Raw genomic sequence first — 23,681 nt, 5'->3', positions numbered from 1 at the left:
TCTGTGGCCCACTGGCTCGGAACCACAGCCCAACATTAAGAACACATATAATTCGTGTCTAGGCTCAGAGCTTCATGGAGTCAGCATGATGGCATCCCGGACTGTTGGCACTGAATAGTACCCAAGAGGCAACCAGCATGCTTGCTCTGGGAGCACGGACAGGGCAATAGAGGGGGAAAAGCCCCGTGCCCACACATAGGCGCTGCACGGCGACTTCCTGCTGTTACCGCATCTGTCCTAGCTGGAGAAGTCTAGCTGAACCTTCATTCACTCACTGGGAAAGTATTTATTGAGAATCTGTATTGTGTACCAGGCATGGTAATGAATCCTGGGGACACGGTGATGGGCAAAAAGGCCCCTTCCTTCTCTGGAACCCACAGCCCTAATGGAAGACCCGTGTGTTCATACTCTATGCATTCCTCTGTCATCTGCCCAGCAAACTGTGATAAATGCTAAGATGATAGTAAAAGGGGGCACCGAAGTGACATTCGGCGTATTCGGCAGTTAGGGGAAAGCCTCTCCAGGTGACATTTAACCCCCCTGCAGGGTGAGCAGGAATCAGCTCAGTGAAATCTGGAGGAAGAGGTGCCTCAGGGCAGTCGCGTGCGTAGACACTTAGGCGAGAGGGTTTGGTGTGTTCTCAGCAGGAACCGCAGACTAGCGGTGGGGGTGCTGAGGCCAGAGGGGCAGGCGAACAGGAAGTCACAGAGCGCCTGCATGCCTTGTTCAGGAGTCAAGATTTTAAGCTTAACTCAGAAACCACACCTTTTTCAAGAAACATTCTGCCTGCTGGAATGAATTGGAGGGGGCAGAGTGGATACAGAAAGCCAATGACAGAAGCTGGTAGCCTGGACGGGGGTTTTGATGATGGAGATGGAGACGGAGGGGAGATAAATTTAGGAGGCCAGATCAAGAGTGCTTGATGAGTGTTCTTGACCAGCTCCAAGAAATAAAGCAGACGACCAATGGGAGCTGACAGAGAGGACTTTAAGAGTGTAGGGTGAAAATGGCAGGAGAGTCAGACATGGTGAGGCCGAGCTAGAAAAAGCACTAATGAGCAGGCAAAGGAAAGGAGGCTGTCAGTGGCCTCACAGTGATGCAGCCGTGACTCCGATCAGTTTTAGACCCTTTGCATCACTCTGACAAGAAACCTTGCACCCGTTAGCAGTCCCTTTCCATCTTCTCCCAACCCCTAGCCCCAGACATCCACTAATCTACTTCCTGTCTCTGTGGATTTGCCTGTTCTGGATACTTCATGGAAATGGATCATGCAATATGAGGTCTCTTGCGTGTGGCTTTTTCACTGGGCATAAAGTTTCCAAGGTTCATCCATGTTGTAGCATGTCACTGCTTTACTCCTTTTTACAACCAAATCATATTCCATTGTGTGGATGTGTCACATTTTATTCACCCATTATTAGCTGATGGATTTTGACCGTTTTTGAACCCACCTTAGGACTTAACACATGTTAGTGGTTCGAAAAGCATTTGTCCATTAAGTATAAATTTTGAATTAAAGAGGAAGAGAGATGAGATAATAGAGCTCTCCTGGGCCTAATGATTTTATATTCTCACCAAAGCTGGTGATAGGGGAGGATGAGGCCTTGCAAAATATAAGAGAAGCTTGGAGTGTGAGAGATAGATTCTTTTTCAATAGAAAGGGCCTGAGAATCTAATTACAGGTAATGCATGAATGACTTAACTCTTGGCTCCTTTAGCACATAGCAGTGAGTGATGTGTGGATGGTTTTAAGTACTATGGCGGGACCAGCCAGAGCCGGAGACCTTCCAGAGAGTCCTTCCCACGCAGATGTTGACTGCCGTAACACAGCTCCCCTTCCCACAGGCCCTCTCTTCCTTCCCCTCTTCTACTCAAGGAAAACTGCTCACCTGAGGCCCAGTCTTAAGGTCCATTTAGCAAGGGGAGGGAAGACCGGTCACCACTGCTCCAATGGCTCCCCAACAGGTACACTTTGACACAGTGACAACTGGTGCACATAGTAGGTGCTCACTCAGTTTTTGTTGCACAAAGAATGCAGCAAGAGAATGGAGAATTCCTCTGGGAGAGTCTCCACTCGGCAGGGAAAGTGAGTACAGAGGAGGGTCTTCCTGGGTGTGACTCCTCAGGTCGGTGATAAAATGCCGTCCTGACAGGTCCCTCTCTACCTTTCTTCTAATTTAGTGTTCTTCGATGAGGACAGTGGGAAGCACTTGGTTCCGCTGTAGTCCTAATAACGATCTCAGGGCAAAGAAAACCCAGCATTTCCCAGAGGAGATGTGAGACAGAGCCCTAACAGCATCAGGGAAGCCTCTTTGTTGAGGTTAATGGAACCAGGCCCTGCATGCATCCTTTTTCTGGGCAAGAGATCATAAGGTAAAAAGTGGATACATGAAGAAGCAATGAAGTCAATATCTGTCATGGGCCACATGTCAGATCTTTGTTGGCTCGGGCTTCTCCCCTCCTGCCACCATGTAGCACTCCCTGTCCCCAGCATTAGTCAGTTGATGAGTCATGTCAAGCTGAGAAAAGCTTACCTCACTAATTCGGAATCAGAGGGGTTTCTCACTCTTCATCCCATGGACCACCATCAGTCAAGAACCTTGTATGAAATCTTGCGTTGTGTATTTGTATTCTAAAAGTGATACATATGCTGAATATGCTTTTCTGACCCTCCCACCTCCTTCCCAATACAACTCACACCACCCGGAGGGCTCTAGACATCTATATTGCACCTATGCGTATAGCATGTTGCGATGGGTGGGCCAAATCCATGCCAAATGGATCACTTCTACCACTTCCTCAAGAAAGAACCTCAAGATGGGCTCTGAACACAGTCTATTTTATTTGGGGAAATGACAACCATCAACTCTTCTTCGACCCTGCAGGTCTTCAAATCTTTCTGCCAAGACTCTTGGTGGGAATGTACATTTGAGCAATCACTTTGCAGGACAATTGGGTGGTATCTATAAACTTTTAAAATGCAAAGACTTTCAGTGCCATAATTGCACTTGTAGGCCAGTACTTCTCAAACCACGTATGGCAAAAGATCAGATATTTTAGATTTCCAACCTGTCATGAACCACTGATGGTAGATAGCATGGCCATGTCAAATGGAAAAGTCTCAAATTCTGTACTTATCTCATCACAAACCAGTAAGCATCCAGTCACAGATCAGCATCAGTCTGCAGACCACTCTGAGCATCACTGTACTAAACCTATTTTAGTCTACAAAGATACATATATGTGAACACAAAGACTCAAGTATTATAGAATTTTTGCAGTACCAAAAGAGTGGATGCAATCTAAATGTTCAGCAATCAAGGACTGGGAAGATACCTCATGGTACATGTGTGTAAGTCAGTACTCTGCAGCCATTAAAAAGAAAAGTCTACCTCTGAGAAATATTAAGTGAAAAGAGCAAAATGTAGGGCAGTGTTATAAAGTCTGCTCGTTTGTAGCAAAAAAGCAAGTACAGGCTTAGATAGGCACACTGAAAACGTCTAGAAGTTGCAGCAGAGACTGCTTGCTCTCTACCAAATCTCTCCTCCCTTTCTTCCAGTTACAGACTTTTCACTGGGCATACTTCTCAGCCTACCTCACAGTTATGTGGGGTCAAATCGGTCCTCACTAATGGAAGGTGAGCAGAAAATGTGAGCCACTGCTGAGTCTAGGCCATAAGACACTGATCTGGGTGTGCTTCCTTGGTATCTTTCCCCCAGCCTCCAGTTGGAACCCAGGTAGAGGGGTGACCCACCTGGGCCATGCAGGTGATGCTGATTCCCTACGGGACAGCAGGGCACCAAGAGAAAGGAACCCAGGCTCTTGCATGGCCGTGGAGCACAGAGCTGCCGTACCGACCTCACCTACTCTCACTGGAACTGTTATGGGTGTGCAGTCTATTTAGGTTGTTCTCACAAAATACCAGACACTGGGAGGCTTATAAACAACAAATGCTTGTTTCTCACAATTGTGGAGACTGGGAAGCACAAGATCATGGTGCTGGCAGTGTCTTGTGAGAGCATTTCCTAAACAGCCCATCTTTTTGCTGTTACATCACATACTGGAAGGGGCAAAGGAGTTTTCTTGGGATACTTTTATAAGGGCACTAATCCCATTCCTGAGGATTCTACCCTCATGACCTGATCACCTCCCAAAGGCCCCACCTCCTAGCACTATCACTCTGGGGATTAGGTTTCAACATGAATTTTAGGAGGACACAAATATTCAGACCATAGCATATGGAATAAATAATTTTGTTATAGCAGCTAAGCCTTTACACTTTTAATACACAAGAATCCTTAAAACTGATTGTCTATAGGAAGCAATGTTGTGTTGGGGGAGCAGATTTAAATTTCATTGCACATGGTTGTGTAAAATTTGAATTTAAAAACCCTACATGCAGGTATTAGCATATATTCATTTAAATACACTAACAGAAACAGAGCAGTGATGACTTCTTCTTTCACAGATTATAGGTCTGATTTTCCCAGACCAGTATCATAAATTAGGAATAAGTGAGTTTCAGAAACAAGTGTTCTTTTTAACCACTGACTTCACTGCCTTCACTTTGTGGAGATACTTGCTAAGAAGAAAGTAAAACTCTTTGTAACTTTCATTAAATTTGAAGTCTGTCAACAGAATACTGCCAAAGTGTGTGAGCTTAACATAGATCCGTAATTACTAATGCTTATGGAAAAATCTACATTTTTATTTTACCAGAACAATCAGGAAACATAGAACTGAGTTTCTAGCAGATAAAAAATTAATGTGGCCTCAATAGGGATGGCCTGTAACTGCCCCCAGCAGTCTTTTTAGGGTGTCCCTTCTTGCAGTGATCCTGCCTTTAGATATTTGTCCCCATACCTCAACAAACACAAGCAGAAATATTCATCTAAATATCAAAATGAGGTTCAATATGACAAAGCTAAAACTATCCTTAGCAAGCCTGTGTGGGTTTCTGCTTTGTCCATATTAAATAACACTACCTCACACCACTTTGTTCAATTCCTTAGAAACACGTATTTAAAGATAACACATCCTGCCAGATTATCTAAGAGACTATACTTAAGGAAGGATGGTATATTGGGGACTTTTTAAAATTTCTATTCTGAAGGGACTTCATTTCCTTATGCTTGGATAATTTCCAGTTATTCTCAGGTAAATTTCATAGGGTACCTTCTCAAGATTCACACCTTTACTGGAGCGAAGATGCCATGGGCCGGTGGAGAGAAACCACGGGGCCAGTAGAGGCCAAAGTTGTTCCATTTGGGAGAATTGCATAAAGGGTACCAACAGGGAGGCATTCTAACTTTATGTCTTCTGAGTAGGAAGACAGAATTGATTTCTCTATTAATAATTATCTTAATGTACAAACTTCATCAAAACTGCTTCCCCTTGGATTTCAACCAAAGGTTTTTTTAAAGTATTCGCAAAAAAAACCAGTGTAGATGGCAATTTATTTTATATACAGATCTGTTTCCCTGCTGTATATTTATCATATGCTCATCATGAGAAATGAACCATTTTTAATTATTTGCTTTAAGATTTACAGCAAAGGGAATCGACAAACACTCTAAGTGCTTCTAATTCAGCTGCATACTTATAAAAAATGGTTAAGAAGCAAAAACCACTTAAAAAATCCATCTTAGGCTTTAAATGGCATATAAACATTAGAAGTCAAATACTATAGACAATATTTACAAAAGTAAGTCTTCAAGATAGAGTGATGCAACCACAGCATAATATAACCATGGATATGTGAGAAATCTACACAGCAGCTTCACGTCATTATACTAGCAGGCTAATGCAATGTAACTATTGTAGTTACAAAAGCTCTTAGGTATTGAACGGAAGGTGAAGTGGGCCAACTGCTAAGATGGCTACAATAAGCCCTGCCGTATGGTACTCACAATGTGTGACCAAGATGCAGGCCCACTGAGGCCGTCACAACCGCCCCTGTGGGTCACAGACTTGTTCCCCTGGACTGAAGTGATCCCTCCCATGGAGCTGGCGGGACCTGTGATTTCCTTCTAACAAACAGGCTCTGGAACAAATGCTGGGACATCTTGTTACAATCTTTCCCTCTTGCTGTCTTTGATGAAACAAGCTGCCATTTGGGAAAGGTCTGTCTGGCTGGGAACTGAGAGCAGCCTTTGGCCAACAGCACAGGAGGAACTGAATCCTGAGACCAACTCATGAGTGTGAGCTTGAAAGTGCATCCTAACCCCAGGAGATGCCTGAGGCCCTGGCTGACACCTACACTGCAGCCTTGATAGACACTGAGCAGAGCAGCCCGCTGAGCAACGCCTGGACTCCGGGCCCACAGACACTGGGACATAACGCATCATGTCATTTTAAGCCACTATGTTTTGGGGGGTAATTTGTTACACAGCAACAGATAACTTAGACAGAAGGGTAATTGCTTTGCATTTGTATTTTGTCGGTGAAACATGACAACATCAGTTAGTACTGCTTAATGGAATCAACATACAAACTGTTATACCGTGAATCGTTCTCAGTTAAGACCACATTTTTCAGACTTTGCCAGAACAAGCCTTCCGCCTTGGGGTTGTCAGGCCACTGGAGGATGGAGCTCTTGCAGATCCTCTGCCGCAGCCTCAAGTATTGAGAATTCTGCAGCACTGGCTCCAGCAGAATAAATACAATCACATCCATATTCTCATCCATTAGCCTCTGCAAGGCCAAGTAGAATGCTGTTTTAAAGCTCCAGTTTCTTGCATATTTTTTGGTTAAAACAAATATTGTTTTCTTGCTTTGGTTTATGCTTTGCATGAGGTTATCAATGATGGCTAATCCTGGGTCCCAGTCCCTCTCCTCTAAACAAAGGAGCACGTTTTTCCCTTCACTCTCTTCCAGGTGGGAGCGCAGCTCATTTATCACCCAGTCCGTAACAGAGGCATCTTTGGTGTCATAAGAGACATAAGCATCATAGAAAGTTTGGGATGTGGAAAGAGTCCGGTAGCCTTTCACCTTAGCTAGACATACATGGTAGATAAACCAAACATCCCAGTAAAACCAGTGGTGAGCCAGGGCAGCCAACATGACTGTGATGGTGATAAAGAATGTGAAGAAACATAGTATTGCTGCAATGGTATCTGAAACACAAGTCGTTAGCTCTAGACTCACAACACTCTTCCCACTTTGATCCCCAGGACTGGCGCAAGTGACGTCTGTCAGTCTAGGAATTGTGACTTGCAGATTTTCATCCATCCATCTTCGAAAATCTCCAATGTCACAGGTACAGTCAAAAGGGTTTCCACCAAGTTCCAAAACGGCTAAATTGGTGGCGGTCTTAGTTTGAAGCATGGATTTATTGATCATCTTTAGCAAGTTGGAGCTTAAGTCGAGATGTATTAGACTGCTGGCTTCAGAAAGAAAGCCAGAGGGCAGGTGGGAAATCTGGTTTTCACTCAGTAGCAGTGTCTGAAGAGAAGATGTGAACTTAGATAGGCTGTTAGTCAAAGAGGATAGCTTGTTTCCACTTAAGTCAAGCAAGTGGAGACGAGGAAAGTGCTGGAGTAATGTCCAGTTAAAGAAATTTAACACATTATCATTTATATACAGTTCAGTGAGACTCTGGGGCAGGTTAAGAAAAGCTTCATCCGGGATGCTCTCAAGGTTATTAAAAGATAAGTCAAGCCGTGTCAGATTCCCGAGATTCTTAAAAATTGTCCAGTACCTGCTATCTTCAGCTTTCCACAAAAGGTCGAGGTGGTTTCCACTGAAAACTAATTCTTCCAGGGACATGCTTCTTAGCTCTTGCTCTGTTAAAGTATAAATGCTGTTGTGGCTCAAGTTTAAAACTTTCAGCACTGTTAAATTTTGAATAAATCCTAGACGGTGCGTTACCCCTGCTATTCGGAAATAGTGTGCGTTGTAGCTGAGATCTAGAACTTCTAACTCGGGCAGCTCACTGAGAGCACTATCATCATCAAAGTCTAGTCTATTGTTTGTTAAATCCAAATACTTGATGTGAGGCAGAGCTGAAAATTCAGATCCGTGTAACACTTGACCATTGCCATTTGAAGAGAGATTTAAGCAGGAAATGTTATTAAAATACTTAAATTGGTCTTGCCCAATAAAGAAAATACTGTTCAAGCTTAAATCTAAGACTCTGCCATAAGCTGCACATTGTGGCTTTACTAAAGGACTAGTGCTATGATAAAAATTTGAATGTGGGTCAAACTCAAGATTTGCTGAGCGTGGCTGACGGATATGACTTTGGAAAGAGGAGCCATTTATACCCTTTTGCCTGACATCATTGACCAAAGGCGATATTCTGTTTTCTGACAAGTAAATTATCGTTAGGTTAGAGAACCACTGGAAAAGTGAAAAATCAATTTGCTTAATAAAGTTAATGCCCAAGTTGATAGTCCTTAAATTTGAGAGATTCATCAGTGGTTGGAAATCTTGTTGTCGAAGTTCCTGGAACACATAACCTCTTAAGTGCAGTATCTCGAGATTTTTAAGTTTAGAGAAGTTTTGGGAAATATTAATATATTGTGGATATTTTGTCTTTTTATAATTAAAGGATAAGTCAAGTCTCTCTAAGGACGGCAGTTTGGTTAAAAATTCTCCAGAGGCTATTTCATCTACTAAATAGTTGAATTCAAGATGCAGCACCTTCAGATGATGCATATTGTCAAACCAGCTTGCAGGAATCCGCTGGAGGGAAGTGCTAGAGAGGTTTAGGTATTGAAGTTTGGTCAGCGTTTGAAAAGCAAGAGGATGAATCTGAATTGATTTCTCTTTACAAGGTCGACAGGGAAATGGTGCGTTGAAACACCTTGGACAGTTCCCGCTTAAATCGAGCACTCTTAAATTTCTCAGCTCCTTGAAGTCTTCCTGACTGATGTTTGAGATGATGGTGTTGCTAAGATAAAGTTCTGTTAGGGATTTTGGCAGTTTGGGTGGCACATGAATAAGGGAATTAAAAGATAGTGATAGCACTTTCAATTTTGTAAGCTTTTCAAATGTTCCATTTTCTATGTGAAAAACTTCGTTACAATTATTGCCAAAATAGCAGTTCCAGCCCAAGTAGAGGCTTTCCAAATTCCTAAGTCCAGAAGTGTCCTTTTTTGTTAACAAAATGATTTTGTTTTGAATTAGACTAAGTTCTTTCAAGCATCTTGGCAAACTAACAGGTATTTGGGATAACTGGTTGTCTTCAAGCAGTAACTCTGTTAGGCTTTGTAGGTTGATGAATGCCCCATCAGTAATATTCATGCCATTTTGTTTTATATCAGGATATTTGTTCAGGTGCTGTAGGTTGGCGTTGTGGTTTAGATTTATTTTAGTAAGATTTTGCAGCCCTTGAAATGATTCATTTGTTATGTGTGTGATGAAATTATCAGACAGGTCTAGTTCTGTCACGTATTTGCCCACCGTTTGGGGGACTTCTTGCAGCCGACGGCTGTTACACTCTGCAATAATAGAGACATTTTGCTTCTTCTCATCACAAGGATAGCTTCTGGAATAATTTGCTTCAGTGAAAAACTCACAGGAATCAGATATTAGCAGGAAAAGGCCAATCAGAAGCAAAGACTGAAGGCTCATGTTTTCCTAAGGAAAATCAAAACAGGAGGCACAATATTAGAGTAGCAGTAGTTGCCAGACATTTCATGATGAAATTAAAAGTGCTTCAGCAGACTGACAAGACTCCAAGAAGGGACTAGCGGTTACGAAAGGGAAGGGGTTGGAGAGGGTGGGTGGGGAGGGAAGGAGAAAGGGATCAAGGGGCATTATAATTAGCACTCACAATATAGGCAGGTCCCGGGGAAGTACAGCACGGAGAAGACAACTAGTGACTCCATAGCATCTTACTACATCGATGGGCAGTGACTGCAGTGGAGGTGGGGGCAGACTTGATAATATGGGTGAATGTTGAAACCACAATGTTGCTCATATAAAACCTTCATAAGATTGTGTATCAATGATACCTTAATTTTAAAAAATATGAAGATAAAAATTTTTTTAATTATAAAATAAAATAAAAAATAAGGAAAAAAATTGATAGTGATAATGCGCAGATAGGGTTGCTCAATATTTCAAGTTAAGAAATTGAATTAGACAAAAGTATAGAGAGAGGGAGTCCGACTAATTATGTTTGCTTGTTACTGAAATTCTCTGGCTGGTTTACTGCCCTTTTGTGCTATTTCTGCAGTTTTTTCCATTGCATTATTCAAATGCTGAATTGTGGCAATAAAGAGGTGACATCAAAAAAAAAAAGAAATTAAAAGTACTTCATCATACTTTGTATGAGTTTTGAAGTGTGAGTTCTCTTAGTCATTAAATAAATTGCACTAAATTAAGTTCAGAAAGATTTTAATTTTTCACTATGTTCGGCTTCATGGTCCCAAACGAAGTTGAAGATGAAGCTATCTTAGAATATGATGGCGAGAAAATCTGGGAAGCTTTTGCAGAAGCGTTAGTCAAGATGCCCCATTACTGAAATGGGTTTGGTGGTGGACCATGGCTATGGTTTATGCTAGATCCATACAAGCGCTGTATCTCTAGCTTCAACCTATTAGAATAACTATTAATGAAACTTTGGCCAGTTCCAAGGAGAGTTCAGATCCAGCTTCCAGTATGGTATCATCCAAGATCTCCAAGCCAGAGTCATCTCTATGCTATCAGCATAACCATATGTCTTACTGGTACTCCCCACAATGTTTCTATACCTCTATGGTGGTACGTATCAAGACCTCTTATCTCCTGGCATGACAGGAAAGCAGACACCTGTTGACAATGACAAATTGTCAGGTATTGTGCCAAACATAAACATTTTCTCACCCATGTTAATGCTCACAGCAACACAGTGAGACAGGTTCTACTATTATCCATATTTTATAAGTGAAGAAACAAACTCAGAGACTTAAGTAACTTTCAGAAGGATGATACACTGCAGAGCTCAGACTTGCGTCAATCTGATTCCAACATTGTGATTTGAACTAAGTCTTCCTGCTGAAATAGCGCCGCAAAATCTGTAGACAGCACTTAAAAACCTTTTTGCGGAAAGGCTACTTCTGGACTCCTATGTCCCTTATACTAACATTGGCATTGATAGCTATTCTTTTGCTACTATTGTAAACTTCTGTACGGAAAACATGATGTTTTATATTTCTATGCATCATCTGGAACACTTAGAATGCCTCACTTTCTGTGACTCTTAATGGACGGCTGAATATATTACTTTTGGTAATTACACAATGCAATAAACAGATTAATGTGATTTGTTTGATTAAAAGGGCTATGGTCAAAAGAACTCTCAAAATCTTATTTCACTGTGTATGGAAACCAACCTCTATTAAGCTGTGTTTTTCACTACAGCCCAACTCATGTCCTTATTGTGAGCTAAACCAGGTAAATGCTTTCTTTTTATTTATTTATTTATTTATTTATTTATTTATTTATTTATTTATTTATTGAGAGGGCATCTCTCCTATTTATTGATCAAATGGTTGTTAAAAATAAAATTCTGTATAGGGGACTCAATGCACAATCATTAATCCACCTCAAGCCTAATTCTCAACAGTCTCCAATCTTCTGAAGCATCGAACAAGTTCTTACATGGTGAACAAGTTCTTACATGGTGAACAGTACAAGGGCAGTCATATCACAGAAACTTTCGGTTTTGATCACGCATTACGAACTATATACAATCAAGTCAGATATGATTATTCGTTTGATTTTTATACTTGATTTATATGTGAATCCCACATTTCTCCCTTATTATTATTATTATTATTTTTAATAAAATGCTGAAGTGGTAGGTAGATGCAAGATAAAGGTAGAAAACATAATTTAGTGCTGTAAGTGCTTTCCTTTTAAGGTTTCCTAAAATGTAAGGTGAATGACCTAACAGTCATGGTCATAGCCTTACTATACTGTAAAAGATGTTTTATGGATGTTGATTATCCTAAGGATCAATAATTATTGCCCGTGTAGAACAGCCTAGGAAAAGCCAGCCCCTTATGAGATGAAAATTAAAATGAACAGAATTCCCATTTTCAATTAGCTTTATCTATTTTCAAAAACAGCACAATAGAGGTGATGCTGCTTAATGTTAAAGTTTTCCTGAAAGAAAGCACTGTTTCACTTGGTGTGGTAGGCAGAATTTTTTGCCCCCATGACTTCTGCCCCCTGGCATTAGTCCTATAATTATGTTACATTAGGTGGTAAAAGAGAGATCATCTAGATGGGCCGAATTTAATCATATGTACCTTTTCTCTGGGTAGTAGCAGAAGGGTGAGGCAGAGAGACTGCAAGCAGGAGCAGAATTTGACACACTAGTACTGACTTGAAGATGGAGGGGACCACAGGCAGCCTTTAGAGGCTGAGAGTGGTTTCCTGCTGACAGCTAGCAAGGAAACCGGGCCCCATCCTACAACCACAAAGAACTAAAATTATTGACAACCTGAATGAACTTGGAAATGGGTCCTCATTCAGAAACTCAGGATAAGAGTCCAACTTGACCAACACATTGATTTTAGCGTAGGAGACCTAGAACAGGGAACCCAGACAAGCCCACCAAGACTGTAACCTGCAGAAATTGAAGCTATTAAATAGGTACTGTTTGAAGTCCCTAAATTTGAAGTTTACTTGTTAAGTAGCAGTAGAAAACTCATACATCTAGAAAAAAAATATGAAATGATGGTTCATGGCTTGAGAACATGCAGCTCTTGCAGAGACCACCACAAGTCTCCAGGCTCAACATCGCTGGGAGATACACGTGCAGCAAAGGGGTAATGATCTCAGGGACACGGGGCCCTTTGGGTGATGGCCCAGGCAATGTAGTATTTGCTCAGCACCTAAGCCATCCTAAGCCTGTGTGATTTCCAAGTGTGAACATTGCTAGATTTGGAAGGCACTTCCTGACTCTTCCCTGTCCTTTCCTAGCCAGTGGGTGGCCTGGGGAGTCTATTTGAATATTCACACAGCTTCTTAGTCATCTCACTGTCTGACTATCTCACTCTTAAACAGACATGAGTTAAACACAACATTACAAGATTTCAACTGTGAAACAAAGAAGTATGTGATAGTCAAAGAGCCTAAAAAGAGGAGGGTTTGACCTATTCGTGGGCTGGGAAAGACTATTCTGAGGAATTGAAACTCAAGCTGTGATTCTAAAGTTGAGTTGATATGTATAAAGAGGTCAAAAGAATGTTCCAGCACATGCAAAGACCCTGAGTGTATTCCTCTGAGTTTTTTGTGTTGTGCCTTCAAAAAAGCCTAGGCCAGGAATCAAGAGGGGCATGGTGTAGGCCTGAGACAGAGCACGTCAGGTTTCAAGTCCCCAAAGCTGGTGGAAATCTATAGAGAACTGCCTGTGACAGTAGCATCTAGAGTAAGAGGTAGGCTCAAGAGGATGGAATGGCACATAAGAGATGATGAATAGAGATGTTGCTGTGGTCCCCAATATCGCCATGTCACTACATTTAATGGCATTTTTCAGTCTTCAACTGAATGAGCAGGTGAACGTAAGGGACTAAAAAAGCCAGGGATGTACAAAAAGATGCGAAGGGATTTTCATCTTTACTGATCCTTTGAAGGCTTTAAGCAGAGTGACACCTGCTCACTGATTCTACAGTGGTCACTGGCAAGAGGCACCAAACTTCGAGAGCAAGATGATGGTAGCTTGAACTGAGTTGGTGGCAATGGAGTCAGAGAGAAATGGATTCAAGAGATACTCAGGACGTAAAATGGAGAGGGAACAATAGATGTATAATGGGGGTGATTGTGGGGGAGAGGGAGGAATTCAAGAGGACTTTCAGGTTCCTGTTCTGTGCAACTAGATGGACTAAGAGTGCCATTCACTAAGGAAGAGGATCAGGTTATTTTTTTGGAGGGGTGAATATTACTCATTAAATTTGACATGTTGAATTTGAGTTGGACTTGTTACCTTCCAGTGGAGATGTCCAGTAGGCAGTTATATATACATCCCCCTCTGGCTCAGAGGAGAGTTCTCATAGAGGGATGAATGGGAGTCATGGCAAGTACAGCCATGGTGGTGAACGTGGTCACCCAGAGCAGGGTAAGCCATAAAGGATCTTCCACACTTTGGTTCTATCAACAACTATCTTCTATTTTTTTTCTAGTAACTTCATGATTTCATTTTCTTACACTAAACTGTATTACACCACTGATAGTGTTTTGGCATCAAAGATAAGGTGCAGAACCCACATTATTTTCTTCTAAATGGAGGCCTCGTTGCTCCAACATTATTCATTACATATGCTCAGCGATTTGATATGCTCCCTTTCTCATTTACTGACTTTCCTGGGCATTTTCATCTATTTCTAAACTCTCCATTCTGCTTCATTGATCTGTTCAACATTCATGTGCTGGTGCCACATGTTTCCGTAATTACAGTTTGGGGGTATGCTAGTATCTGACAGGGCAAGTCCTGCTTGTTATTCTTTGGTTAGTGGATCACTTCTATCTTACTTTCTATCAGGTCCTTGCTGGTGTATCAATTAAGACTATTGTTTTCTATATCTTTATTTTATACCAAATCACTGTACTATATTCCCTGATTACTTAGCATAGTTGTTCCTACATGTAATTTTCTTGGGTAAGCAATGAAATCATCTGCAAATAATGATCTTCCTATCACCTTCTAGGCAGTGTAATTAATTTTTTTACTATTGATTTCATTGCCTATTTACTCCAGAACACTGAGAAAATAATAGAGCACAGACCTAAAAAGCAAAGGCTGACCAATTCACTGATACAAAAATTAAAATTCTGCCTCACAAAAAACATCGCAAACAATGCCAAAAGTGAAACAATAAATTAGAAAAAAATATTACATTTGATATGCAAAGAGTTTTTATGCTTAAGTGAGAGACAACCCAGTAGAAAAATGGGCAGCAATGTATTAAAAGACAGCTCGCAGAAAAAGGAAACATAGACATCTCTTAAACAGAGGAAAAGATCCTCAACCTCACTCAAAAAATTATACTGAGATACCATTTTTTTTTTTTTACTAATTCTGCTGTATAGGTGAGGATATGGAGAAACAGGTGCTCTCATAATTTGCTGGTAGGAGTCTAAGTTAGTGCCACCTATAAGATGTAGATATTAAAAACTGCTCTCTCAAAATTTGAAACATATAGACACAGGAATTTCAATTCAAGAAGTACATCTTAAAGACAGACCCTCATGTGTGCAAATGGCTGTGTACAAGGATGTTCAGTGCAAAAACCTGGAAATAGTCTAAATGCCTATGAGTACTGGTCTGGCTAAAGAAATGACATTATAGTCATATATCTGGAATACTATGCAGCAATTAAAAAGGAGAAGAAAGCTCTATATTCATTTATTCAAAAATACTCATTAAGTATATACTTTATTTCAGGGACTGTTTTCAGGCTGGGAATATAGCCATGAACAAAATCGATGAAAATATCTGCCAATTTGTTGTTTACATGACAAGGTAGTATTTAGAGGATGGAAAATACTACAAGGAAAAATACAGATGGGAAATAAGGATGGTGTGTAGACTGTCCCTCAGCTGGGAAATGCCTGACGGTTTTCTCATGATTAGACTGGGGGGATGGTCTAGGGGAGGAAGACCAAGAGGTCACCTGCCATTCTAGTCACATCACACCAGGGGCACATACTGGCAATGTGACTTCACTGTTGCCATGGACCTTGATCACCTGGCTGAGGCACTGTTTGTCAGGTTCCTGCTGTAATTTTTAAATTATAGATTAATAAAAAGTTAGTTTTTAGAAAGGCCCATGGGGAGGAGATGGCAGAATGAGGCCAGAGTGCAGACTCTTCCCTTGACGTGAAAAGCAGCGCTGTTGGTTGGGGGACTGTCTTTAGGGGTCACGTGGGAGGGCAGGGAGGTCCGGGCCGTTGCGGGCCTCACCAGGCTCAGGTTAAATCTTCAGCGCCCACTTTCAGATGTGCCTCCTACACTGCGAGGCGCTGAGGGGAGAAGCCTCCAGGGGGCGCTAGGGACCAGGAGGGGGGCCTTCACGCTGTTGAGGGGAGAGCGATCAGCAGAGAGTCTGAAGCCGCTTAAAGTAAATGTTGGGCGGTGATCATGAGAATTTTCTCAGGGGGCTTGTGAATGAAGAGGTTGAGGGTCTGAGAGTCCTGGAAATAGTCTAAATGTCTATGAGTACTGGTCTGGCTAAAGAAATTACATTATAGTCATATACCTGGAATTGTATACCTGGAATCGTATACCTGAGTAAGACGGCGAGCTGACAGCTTCCCATGACCTTCCTTGAAAGAGAGTGTATGCCGGGAAGAACAGGGAGCAGTGAGCAGGCAGCTGGCCGAGACGTGGGAGAGAAAACCCGGGCTGCCCAGGCCACCCTGTCCCCCTCAGGACCCCAGGGGGATGGGCCACAAGGCCAGAGTTCCCAGGCGCTGGGCCCAGCGCTGCACAGGCCCCACAGCCTCACCCCTTGTCACCGTCCAGCTGGCTCTGAGGACACAGGGACCCCAGCAGGAGTGGCACCTCCCAGCCAACATCTTCCTCTTGGCCACACCCATGCCTCTGGCCACCCAACGCTGTGGTTCAAGAGGATGTCAAGGGAACCAGACCCCAGACCTAGTGAGAAGGTGCCAGGGAGAGTGTGCCCTCATTTGGGTGTGCCCGGCAGCACCACCCCTACTGGCAGAAGAGAAATGGCCACTCTGCAAATAAAGCAGAGAAACGGCAACTCTGAAAGTCGGGTAGAGGGGAAAGAAAGGGCGGGCATCCAAGAAGAGAAAGCCAGCGAGGGCGCGCACGAGCACGGGAGGGCCCTTCTGTTGTCTGAACCTGACAGTTGAAGGCTCCCTTGAAGTGGCAGTACAGGACTGGACCCCTACGAGTTCACAGAGGGTGGAAATGGAGCCCAGGCCCGCAGACCTGGGAGGCGTCCAGGCAGGTGGGTGGGCAGCAGATGGCACAGCAGCACACAGCAGGCTAAGGCCAGTGAGTGAAGTCAGGTCATGTCCCAGAAGCCCAGAAAGACCTGGGAAGTGCAGGCAGCAGCCATGGCAGGCTGGGTGGGGCTGCACACTGAGGTGCCTGGGACTCCGCATGAGAACTCAGACCCCTCCTGACCCCCCTCCCCGCCCCCACCCTGCCTTGGCTTCAAGACTCCAGGCACAAATTTCAGGGTCCACCTCGAACCTAGACATCCAGATGAGGACTAATTTCAAAGATTAAAATCCCTGATGGACAAAATATTAACATTTAAAATAAAGACAGAGTGCAACCCTGCACTCACCAGATGCTGCCTCACTGGCCTCACCCTCATCCTGGCTGTGGTTCCAATAAAACTTTATTTACTGAAATAGGCAAGCAGCCTTTGGGCTGCAGTTTGCCCATTTGATTTTCTTAAGTAGAACATTAAATTGTTATTTATCTTGGTTACTGAGCTTTTTCGCATCCTCTTTTCCTTTAATCTTGCACCCAAAGCAAGTGCCTCACTCACCCTGGTCCTCGAGCTGCACCCCAAAAGGACCTCAGACCACAGTGGAAGTGTTCTGTAATATATCATACATGTATCATATTATCTTGCTAAAATATGAATTCTGAACTTTGACACAGTTGTGACCCACAGGTTTCAGATAAGGGATTGTGGATCGATACTGAAACGTCCTCCACTGGGGACACATTAGCAATTCCTGAATTTTCCTTGACATATCTGTTAAATCAGAAACAGAATATGGTTGTCAACAGGGCCAAGTTATAACTTTCACGGGCCTGAGGCGCTTTGGCCTTAGTGCACCCCTCCTCCAGAAAATAATAGCACATGGGCTATTTTGTGACCACATTGGCATAAAGAGAAATATAATCCAGCCTGGATTATATTCATTACTTTCCGGATTTTAAAGAAAATAAAACCTTTGCTTAAAGTCTCATGGGCCCTAGGCCCCATGCCTTCTGAGGAGAGAGGGTTTCCCTGAAGAGAAGTCGGCCCTGGTTGTCAGTGAAGGTAGAACGGGGCTCAGATCAGGCCCCCCACCCCCAGATGAGTTGGGATAAGGAGATGCTTACTGGAAGATAAGTATTCCATTGGTTGCTGATGAAGTGGAAAACTAGGAGTGAGTGGAAGTAATGGACTAGAGGATCAAAACGGAGGGTGTCACGGGTCGTACTGTGCTCTCCCAAAAAGATATGTTGAAGTTCTAACCTCTGTCTCTATGAGCAGGACCTCATTTGGAAATATGGTCCTCATATAGAAAGATGGAGTCAAGTAAAAATGAGGTCCTAGTAGATTCAGGTGGGGCCTAATCCTGTGAGGGATGCCCTTATCGGAAGAGGGAAGCTGGGACGCAGGCACATCCGGGAAGCCCGAGTCAGCGCAGGTGGAGAGCAGAGGGACACAACTATAAGCCCGGGGACACCCAGCTCAGGCAGCCACTCCCAGAGCTGGGAGGAAGGTGTGGGACAGCTTCTCCCTCTGAGCCCCAAGAAGGAATCAGTTGTGCTGATAACACTTTGATTTCGGACTTAGGGCCTCTGGAATTATCAGAAGAAAAATTCCTGCTGTTTAGGGCCACCACGTTTCCCCCAGAAACTAACAGAGTGAGAGGAAGAGCAGACGAGGTGGGAGCTGTCCAGTGGCACCCGCTGCCAACACTAATTCCCACTGCACGGAAAAGCCCTTTAGCTGGACCTACCGGTGGGCCCACTGCATGGAACCCCCTGAGGCGGATGGCTGGGTCTGTGTGCTGCCCTGGAACATCCAGAAACCACCAGGATCCACTTTAAAGAAAACATATGAATCACACATACACAGAAGAAATCTACTTTACTTCCCCCTCCCTGCCAAATACAGCTGTTGTTAGCTATTCAGAAAGCCATTTCACAACTGTTTTCCTATTTTCTGTGCAAAACCTGTTCTTTAGTTGCATGTGTGGCACAGGATAAGCCTGTATCTGTCCTGCCCCAGATCTGCCTTCTCTGCTAGGACTCCAGTGGACGCCCGAAGCACAAGTGTAAAAGACCAGTGCAGTTTGCAGAACAGCTCAGAAAAGTCTACCTTAGCTGAGGATGCCCTGCGGGTCAGTGAGGCTAGAGATCACCCCCAGAACCCAGCCCTCTGGGTGAGGGCTGCAGGCAGGACAGAATCCAGACATGCTGGGTACAGCAGGGGGACCCTGCCAGGTGATGCTAAAATAGGCCCTGCAGAGTGTTCTACACACTCTAGGGTGCAGGAGGCCTTCCTACAAAAACAGCTTTTTATCTTTGCACACCCCTTGCCCAGGCTGTAAATAGCAGTTTTTCAACAATGCTTTTTCCCTTCTCCCTCTTCAAAGGCATCCTTTGCTGAGGTGTGATTTGTCTCAGACCATCTCCCTAGCTGCACCCCTTTCTCAGGATGGGTTCTGCTGATGCCCACACACACAATAGAGAACCTATTGATTATAAGATGTGATTAATCCCCTCAACTGAACTACGTAGCTCTTTGGGCATGATGTGGGATTCAACCCAAACTGAATTTTTGCCGACCTGGAAATACTTCTAATTTTTAACGGGTTCTGATTCATTTGGAGCTGACTGTGTTGACCACTGATACGTTATGAAAGAAAACAAATGGATGTGCAGATAGAATTTGTAACTCCAGATGAAATTTACAGTCAATAATAGATAGCATTTTCTCCATTTCAAATTCAGTGTATTCACTAACAGCTTTGGAAGACAAAAGAAATCACTACTACATTAAATGCACGTATCAGTGAAGAGAGGGCTCCTGATTCTGTATACATATAAATATGAACAATCATGCTATTTGAATTGTGGGAAATAGGGAAGGGAGAGGTGGTGGAGTGCTTTACCATGAAGCAAACACAGGGATAAGGGCAAGTCACGGATTTTCTTGTTTAATCCACATAAAAATCAGTGAGGTGGGTGCCTTCCTAAGCTCCCATTTTACACATGTGGACAAAATGCTCAGAGGCTGATTTATCCAAGATCAGACAAACGGTAGGTGGCAGACCTGAAACCGAGCCTAGAGGTCCCTGCATAGTTAGCACATCAGTAGAACTGGGACCAGGCGGCTGGTTGGCAATGATCTGGTTTCAATTATCAGCAGACACCACAGCCATACCTGGAACCTTTGGGATTTAAATGCCAGGAGTGGATTACCCACCTTGCCTTTCTGCTTGCGGCAGTTTACCACAGAGTACTGCCAGGTTCTCTGCAATTCCATAGGACAACTGGAAATCCACTGCTTTTACATGTGTGTACCAACTAGCCGCTCTCTGCTCCCCTCTGAAAAGTAAGCACAGCCTGCCCTTACCTAGTGCACGGGGTGTGCCCTGGAAGTTACTGTGTCTTTGCAGCCCTGAGGAGTCATAATTAGAGATGATAGTTTAAAAAGTAACAGATCCCTCAATTCTAATAACTCAGCTGAACTCAAAGGACATTCCACTGGAATGGTGTTTCCCTCAATAGACTCTGGAGGCGACACGAAGATGCGCCTTGCAAATAACACCCAACTGAGTTTCAAAGACTAAGCATGCGTAACACCATCCTCCCCTAGGAGACCCTGCCTGGTCCTCTGTACATGGGGGACTCCGTGACACTGCCTTCTCTCTCATTAAGCCGCCCGCGTGCAGCTTTCAGGATTGATTACATAAAAGGAGGAGAGGCAGTGAGTGAGGAGGCGGAGGAACTTCATCACCTGCCCCTCACCCTGACCCACAGCCTCGGCTTTCCAGACAAGGCACACCCGCAACTTTCACTGGGCTCTCTGAAATCAAACCAAGGGGCCAGTGACTAAGCTTCAGGTCTTTCTTCCTGGACCCTAAAGGAAGGAAGAGCACAATTCCCCTAAAAAAGAACAATGCTCTTTTTTTTAAATTAAGGTATCATTGATATACACTTTCATGAAGGTTTCACATGAGCAACATTTTGGTTTCAACATTCACCCATATTATCAAGCCTGCCCCCCACCATGCACCCCATTGCAGTCACTGTCCATCAGCCTAGTAAAATGCTACAGAGTCATTACTTGTCTTCTCTATGCTGAACTGCCTTCCCCATGACCTACCTATATTGTGAGTGCTAATTATTGTGCCCCTTAATTCCCTTCTCCCTCCCTCCCCAACCCCTTCCCTTTGGTAACCGCTAGTCCCTTCTTGGAGTCTATGAATCTGCTGCTGTTTTGTTCCTTCAGTTTTGCTTCATTGTTATACTCCAAAAATGAGGGAAATCATTTGATACTTATCTTTCTCCACCTGGCTTATTTCACTGAGCATAATCCCCTCTAGCTCCATCCATGTTGTTGCAAATGGTAGGATTTGTTTTCTTCTTATGGCTGAATAATATTCCATTGTGTATATGTACCACATCTTCTTTATCCATTCATCTACTGATGGACATTAGGTTGCTCCCATATCTTGGCTATTGTAAATAGTGCTGCAGTAAACATAGGGGTGCATCTGTCTTTTTGAATCAGGGATCTTGTTTCCCTCGGGTATATGAGGCCCCTGCTCTTTAAGGAAAGAACCAGAAGGGCTGGTCAGGTGCTGCTCAGAGGCAATGGTTCTCAACTTTTCACACTGAGACACTGGGAAGTTGAGAAGCTACGAATGCCCGGGCCCACCCCCAGAGATTCTGGCTCCCTTGGTTTGGGGTTCAGCCCAGGCAGCAGGACTTTTTAAAGCTCCCCCTGGGATTCTAATGCAGAGTCAAGGCTAAGAACCTCTGCTCTGAGGCCAGGAGTCACCTAGGTCCTTGTCCTCTATCTCTACCACCAACAGGGGGAAACAGCAGTTTTCTAAGGTCAGTTTGATTTTATTATTATTCCATGGTCCCTTTCTTACAACACAATTATATTGGCTGGCACAGCATTTTACAAGTATCAAGCAGAAATTGGATAACTTCAGTTGTAGTTGTATATATGTCAACAGCCCTGTCGGCCCTATTCCTTATGGGCCATTGCTGTCATTTTGCAAGGCATAAAATTTCAGTGCAGACTTAATTTACACTCAAGATCTATAATAGGTATTAGATGGATGTAAAAAATTAACTTCAAAAACTTCCAAATACATTAAATGGTTGTAAAAAATAACTCCAAGAACTTTAATCGGCACCAAACAAGCATGGAAACAATAGCAGGTACATTTTGGATGAGATTCTCTTGAAATCAGACTTTGCAATTGCTCTTGAATCCCATTGATTTTCTAGAAAACACATCATTCTTTAAGACTGTAAGGTTTGTTTTTCAGTGGCATAGTTCTCAACAATAAAACTGGCCGCCTGCTCTGTCTAACCACTATAGAACATAACCACAGAACTAGTAACATGTTTCCTTAAAAACTCTGAGGAAAAGTAGCCCGTAATACTGAACATCAAGCTCCTAGTGGTATAGTAAGTAGGTGAAAGAGAATTTGTCCTTTTCAGTAGAAGTAGCGGAGGAAAAACACTCCCCCACCTGCTCCACATCCAACCCTTTGGTTCTATAAGAAACTATTGTTTCTGGCAGGACCAGAAAGTAAGATTCCAACGTGGAATTTGCTTGTTTTCCCGTTCAAATGAATAAGAGCACTACATTTGACTTTCAAAATGTACTGCGCACCAGGCCACTCTGTCTGCACTTGGAGTTGTTTGATACTTAATCTTTTGATGCATAGTCGCCCGTTCATCACTTGCATTGTTTTACACCACTGGCCTGCCTAACCACGTTTCAGGGTCACAAATCACACAATTTGTTGGAAAGCTTTGCTAAAAGACTGTAAGTGGCTTACCGCCTTTCTGTCGGTGTCCCTCCTAATTTCTCATTCCAGAAGGTGCAGCGCTGCAGGGTGGTGCCCTCCGCGCAGGAGGTGCCCACAGGGCAAAGAACCCAGCTACCTTCCTGAAAGTGGTCGCTTTACCATCAGCAGAACCCAGCGTGCAGTTTGCAGAAGTTTATGTGGGAAGGAGGAAACTTGTGATTTCTTAACCGTTGCCAAATCATTCATTGACTCTGCTTTGAAATTTCAAAACTGAAACGGGAGGGAGAAGAGTTATTTATAAAATGGTTTGAATATAACCCACGCTAGACAGGGTGTTTTTCTGTAAGTTTGTGTATATTTGTATGTATGAGTGCTTGGGTGGGGGGTAGCTGCCAGGATCCTCTCCAAAATGTTAACAGCAGTGAGTTCTGGAAAGCAGGATTGGGGAAGGATGAGGGAAAGAAAAGGGGAATTTTTCTCCTTTTAGAACACCTTTGCATGTTTTTAAAAACTTTATTGCCAATTTGTACTCAATTTAAGACTGCCCAAACTCACCTTTTGTTATGTAAATCATAGGTGTTATTAAATCATGTTTGCATTGCTTCATCTGTGTTGCATGTTTGCAAGATAGTACATGGCAAGGTGAGTGTAGGTCCCCCACCAGGCTGTGGCCCCAGAGAAGGCACCTCCTGCACCCCCAGGTGTCCCTGCGCTCCAGCCAGCACCTGGCACAGAGCATAAACTCAATAAGTGTTTGCTGAATGAATGAAGTGGGGAAATTTAATTTCCTGGTTTGGTCTGATAAGTGAATTGAACTTTAGGCTCTCAGAGAGAGGCCCTCAGAAGATTTAACCAAGAGCAGGGTCAGCAAACTACAGCAGGTGGGCCAAAACCGGCCCAGGACTGAAAAATAACTTTCATGGGTGAACATTTGCAATTGTCCTCATGGTAAAGGACGCTGACTTCAGCATCCAGTCAGG

General features: G+C 43.3%; 1 protein-coding gene across 5 annotated transcripts; it reads right to left on the bottom strand.

Moving 5' to 3' along the window:
* Positions 1–4,342: 4,342 nt before the first annotated feature.
* On the bottom strand, positions 4,343–22,903 carry TLR8 (toll like receptor 8). 5 transcript variants are annotated; one of them, XM_073227583.1, is made up of 5 exons: positions 20,130–20,922; positions 18,658–18,742; positions 10,701–10,758; positions 9,779–9,959; positions 4,343–9,582 (listed from the first exon to the last, which is right to left on the bottom strand). In XM_073227583.1, the coding sequence occupies exon 5, from the start codon at positions 9,574–9,576 to the stop codon at positions 6,463–6,465; it is 3,114 nt and encodes a 1,037-aa protein (XP_073083684.1). In that variant the 5' UTR covers positions 9,577–9,582; positions 9,779–9,959; positions 10,701–10,758; positions 18,658–18,742; positions 20,130–20,922; the 3' UTR covers positions 4,343–6,462. The 5 variants fall into 5 exon arrangements, with proteins under 5 accessions (XP_073083684.1, XP_073083685.1, XP_073083686.1 ...); XM_073227584.1 differs by lacking the exons at positions 18,658–18,742; positions 20,130–20,922 and adding an exon at positions 22,732–22,903; XM_073227585.1 differs by lacking the exon at positions 9,779–9,959.
* Positions 22,904–23,681: the final 778 nt, after the last annotated feature.

Source organism: Manis javanica, chromosome X (genome assembly GCF_040802235.1).
Source record: "Manis javanica isolate MJ-LG chromosome X, MJ_LKY, whole genome shotgun sequence".
NCBI classification, from domain to species: Eukaryota; Metazoa; Chordata; class Mammalia; order Pholidota; family Manidae; genus Manis; species Manis javanica.
The sequence above is the reverse complement of the archived record's forward strand: the minus strand, read 5'-3'. Positions and strand labels throughout refer to the sequence as shown.

Coding starts and splice junctions, on each gene's coding strand:
- TLR8 (XM_073227584.1), bottom strand. CDS start 9,576: ATGAGCCTTCAGTCTTTGCTTCTGATTGGCCTTTTCCTGCTAATATCT.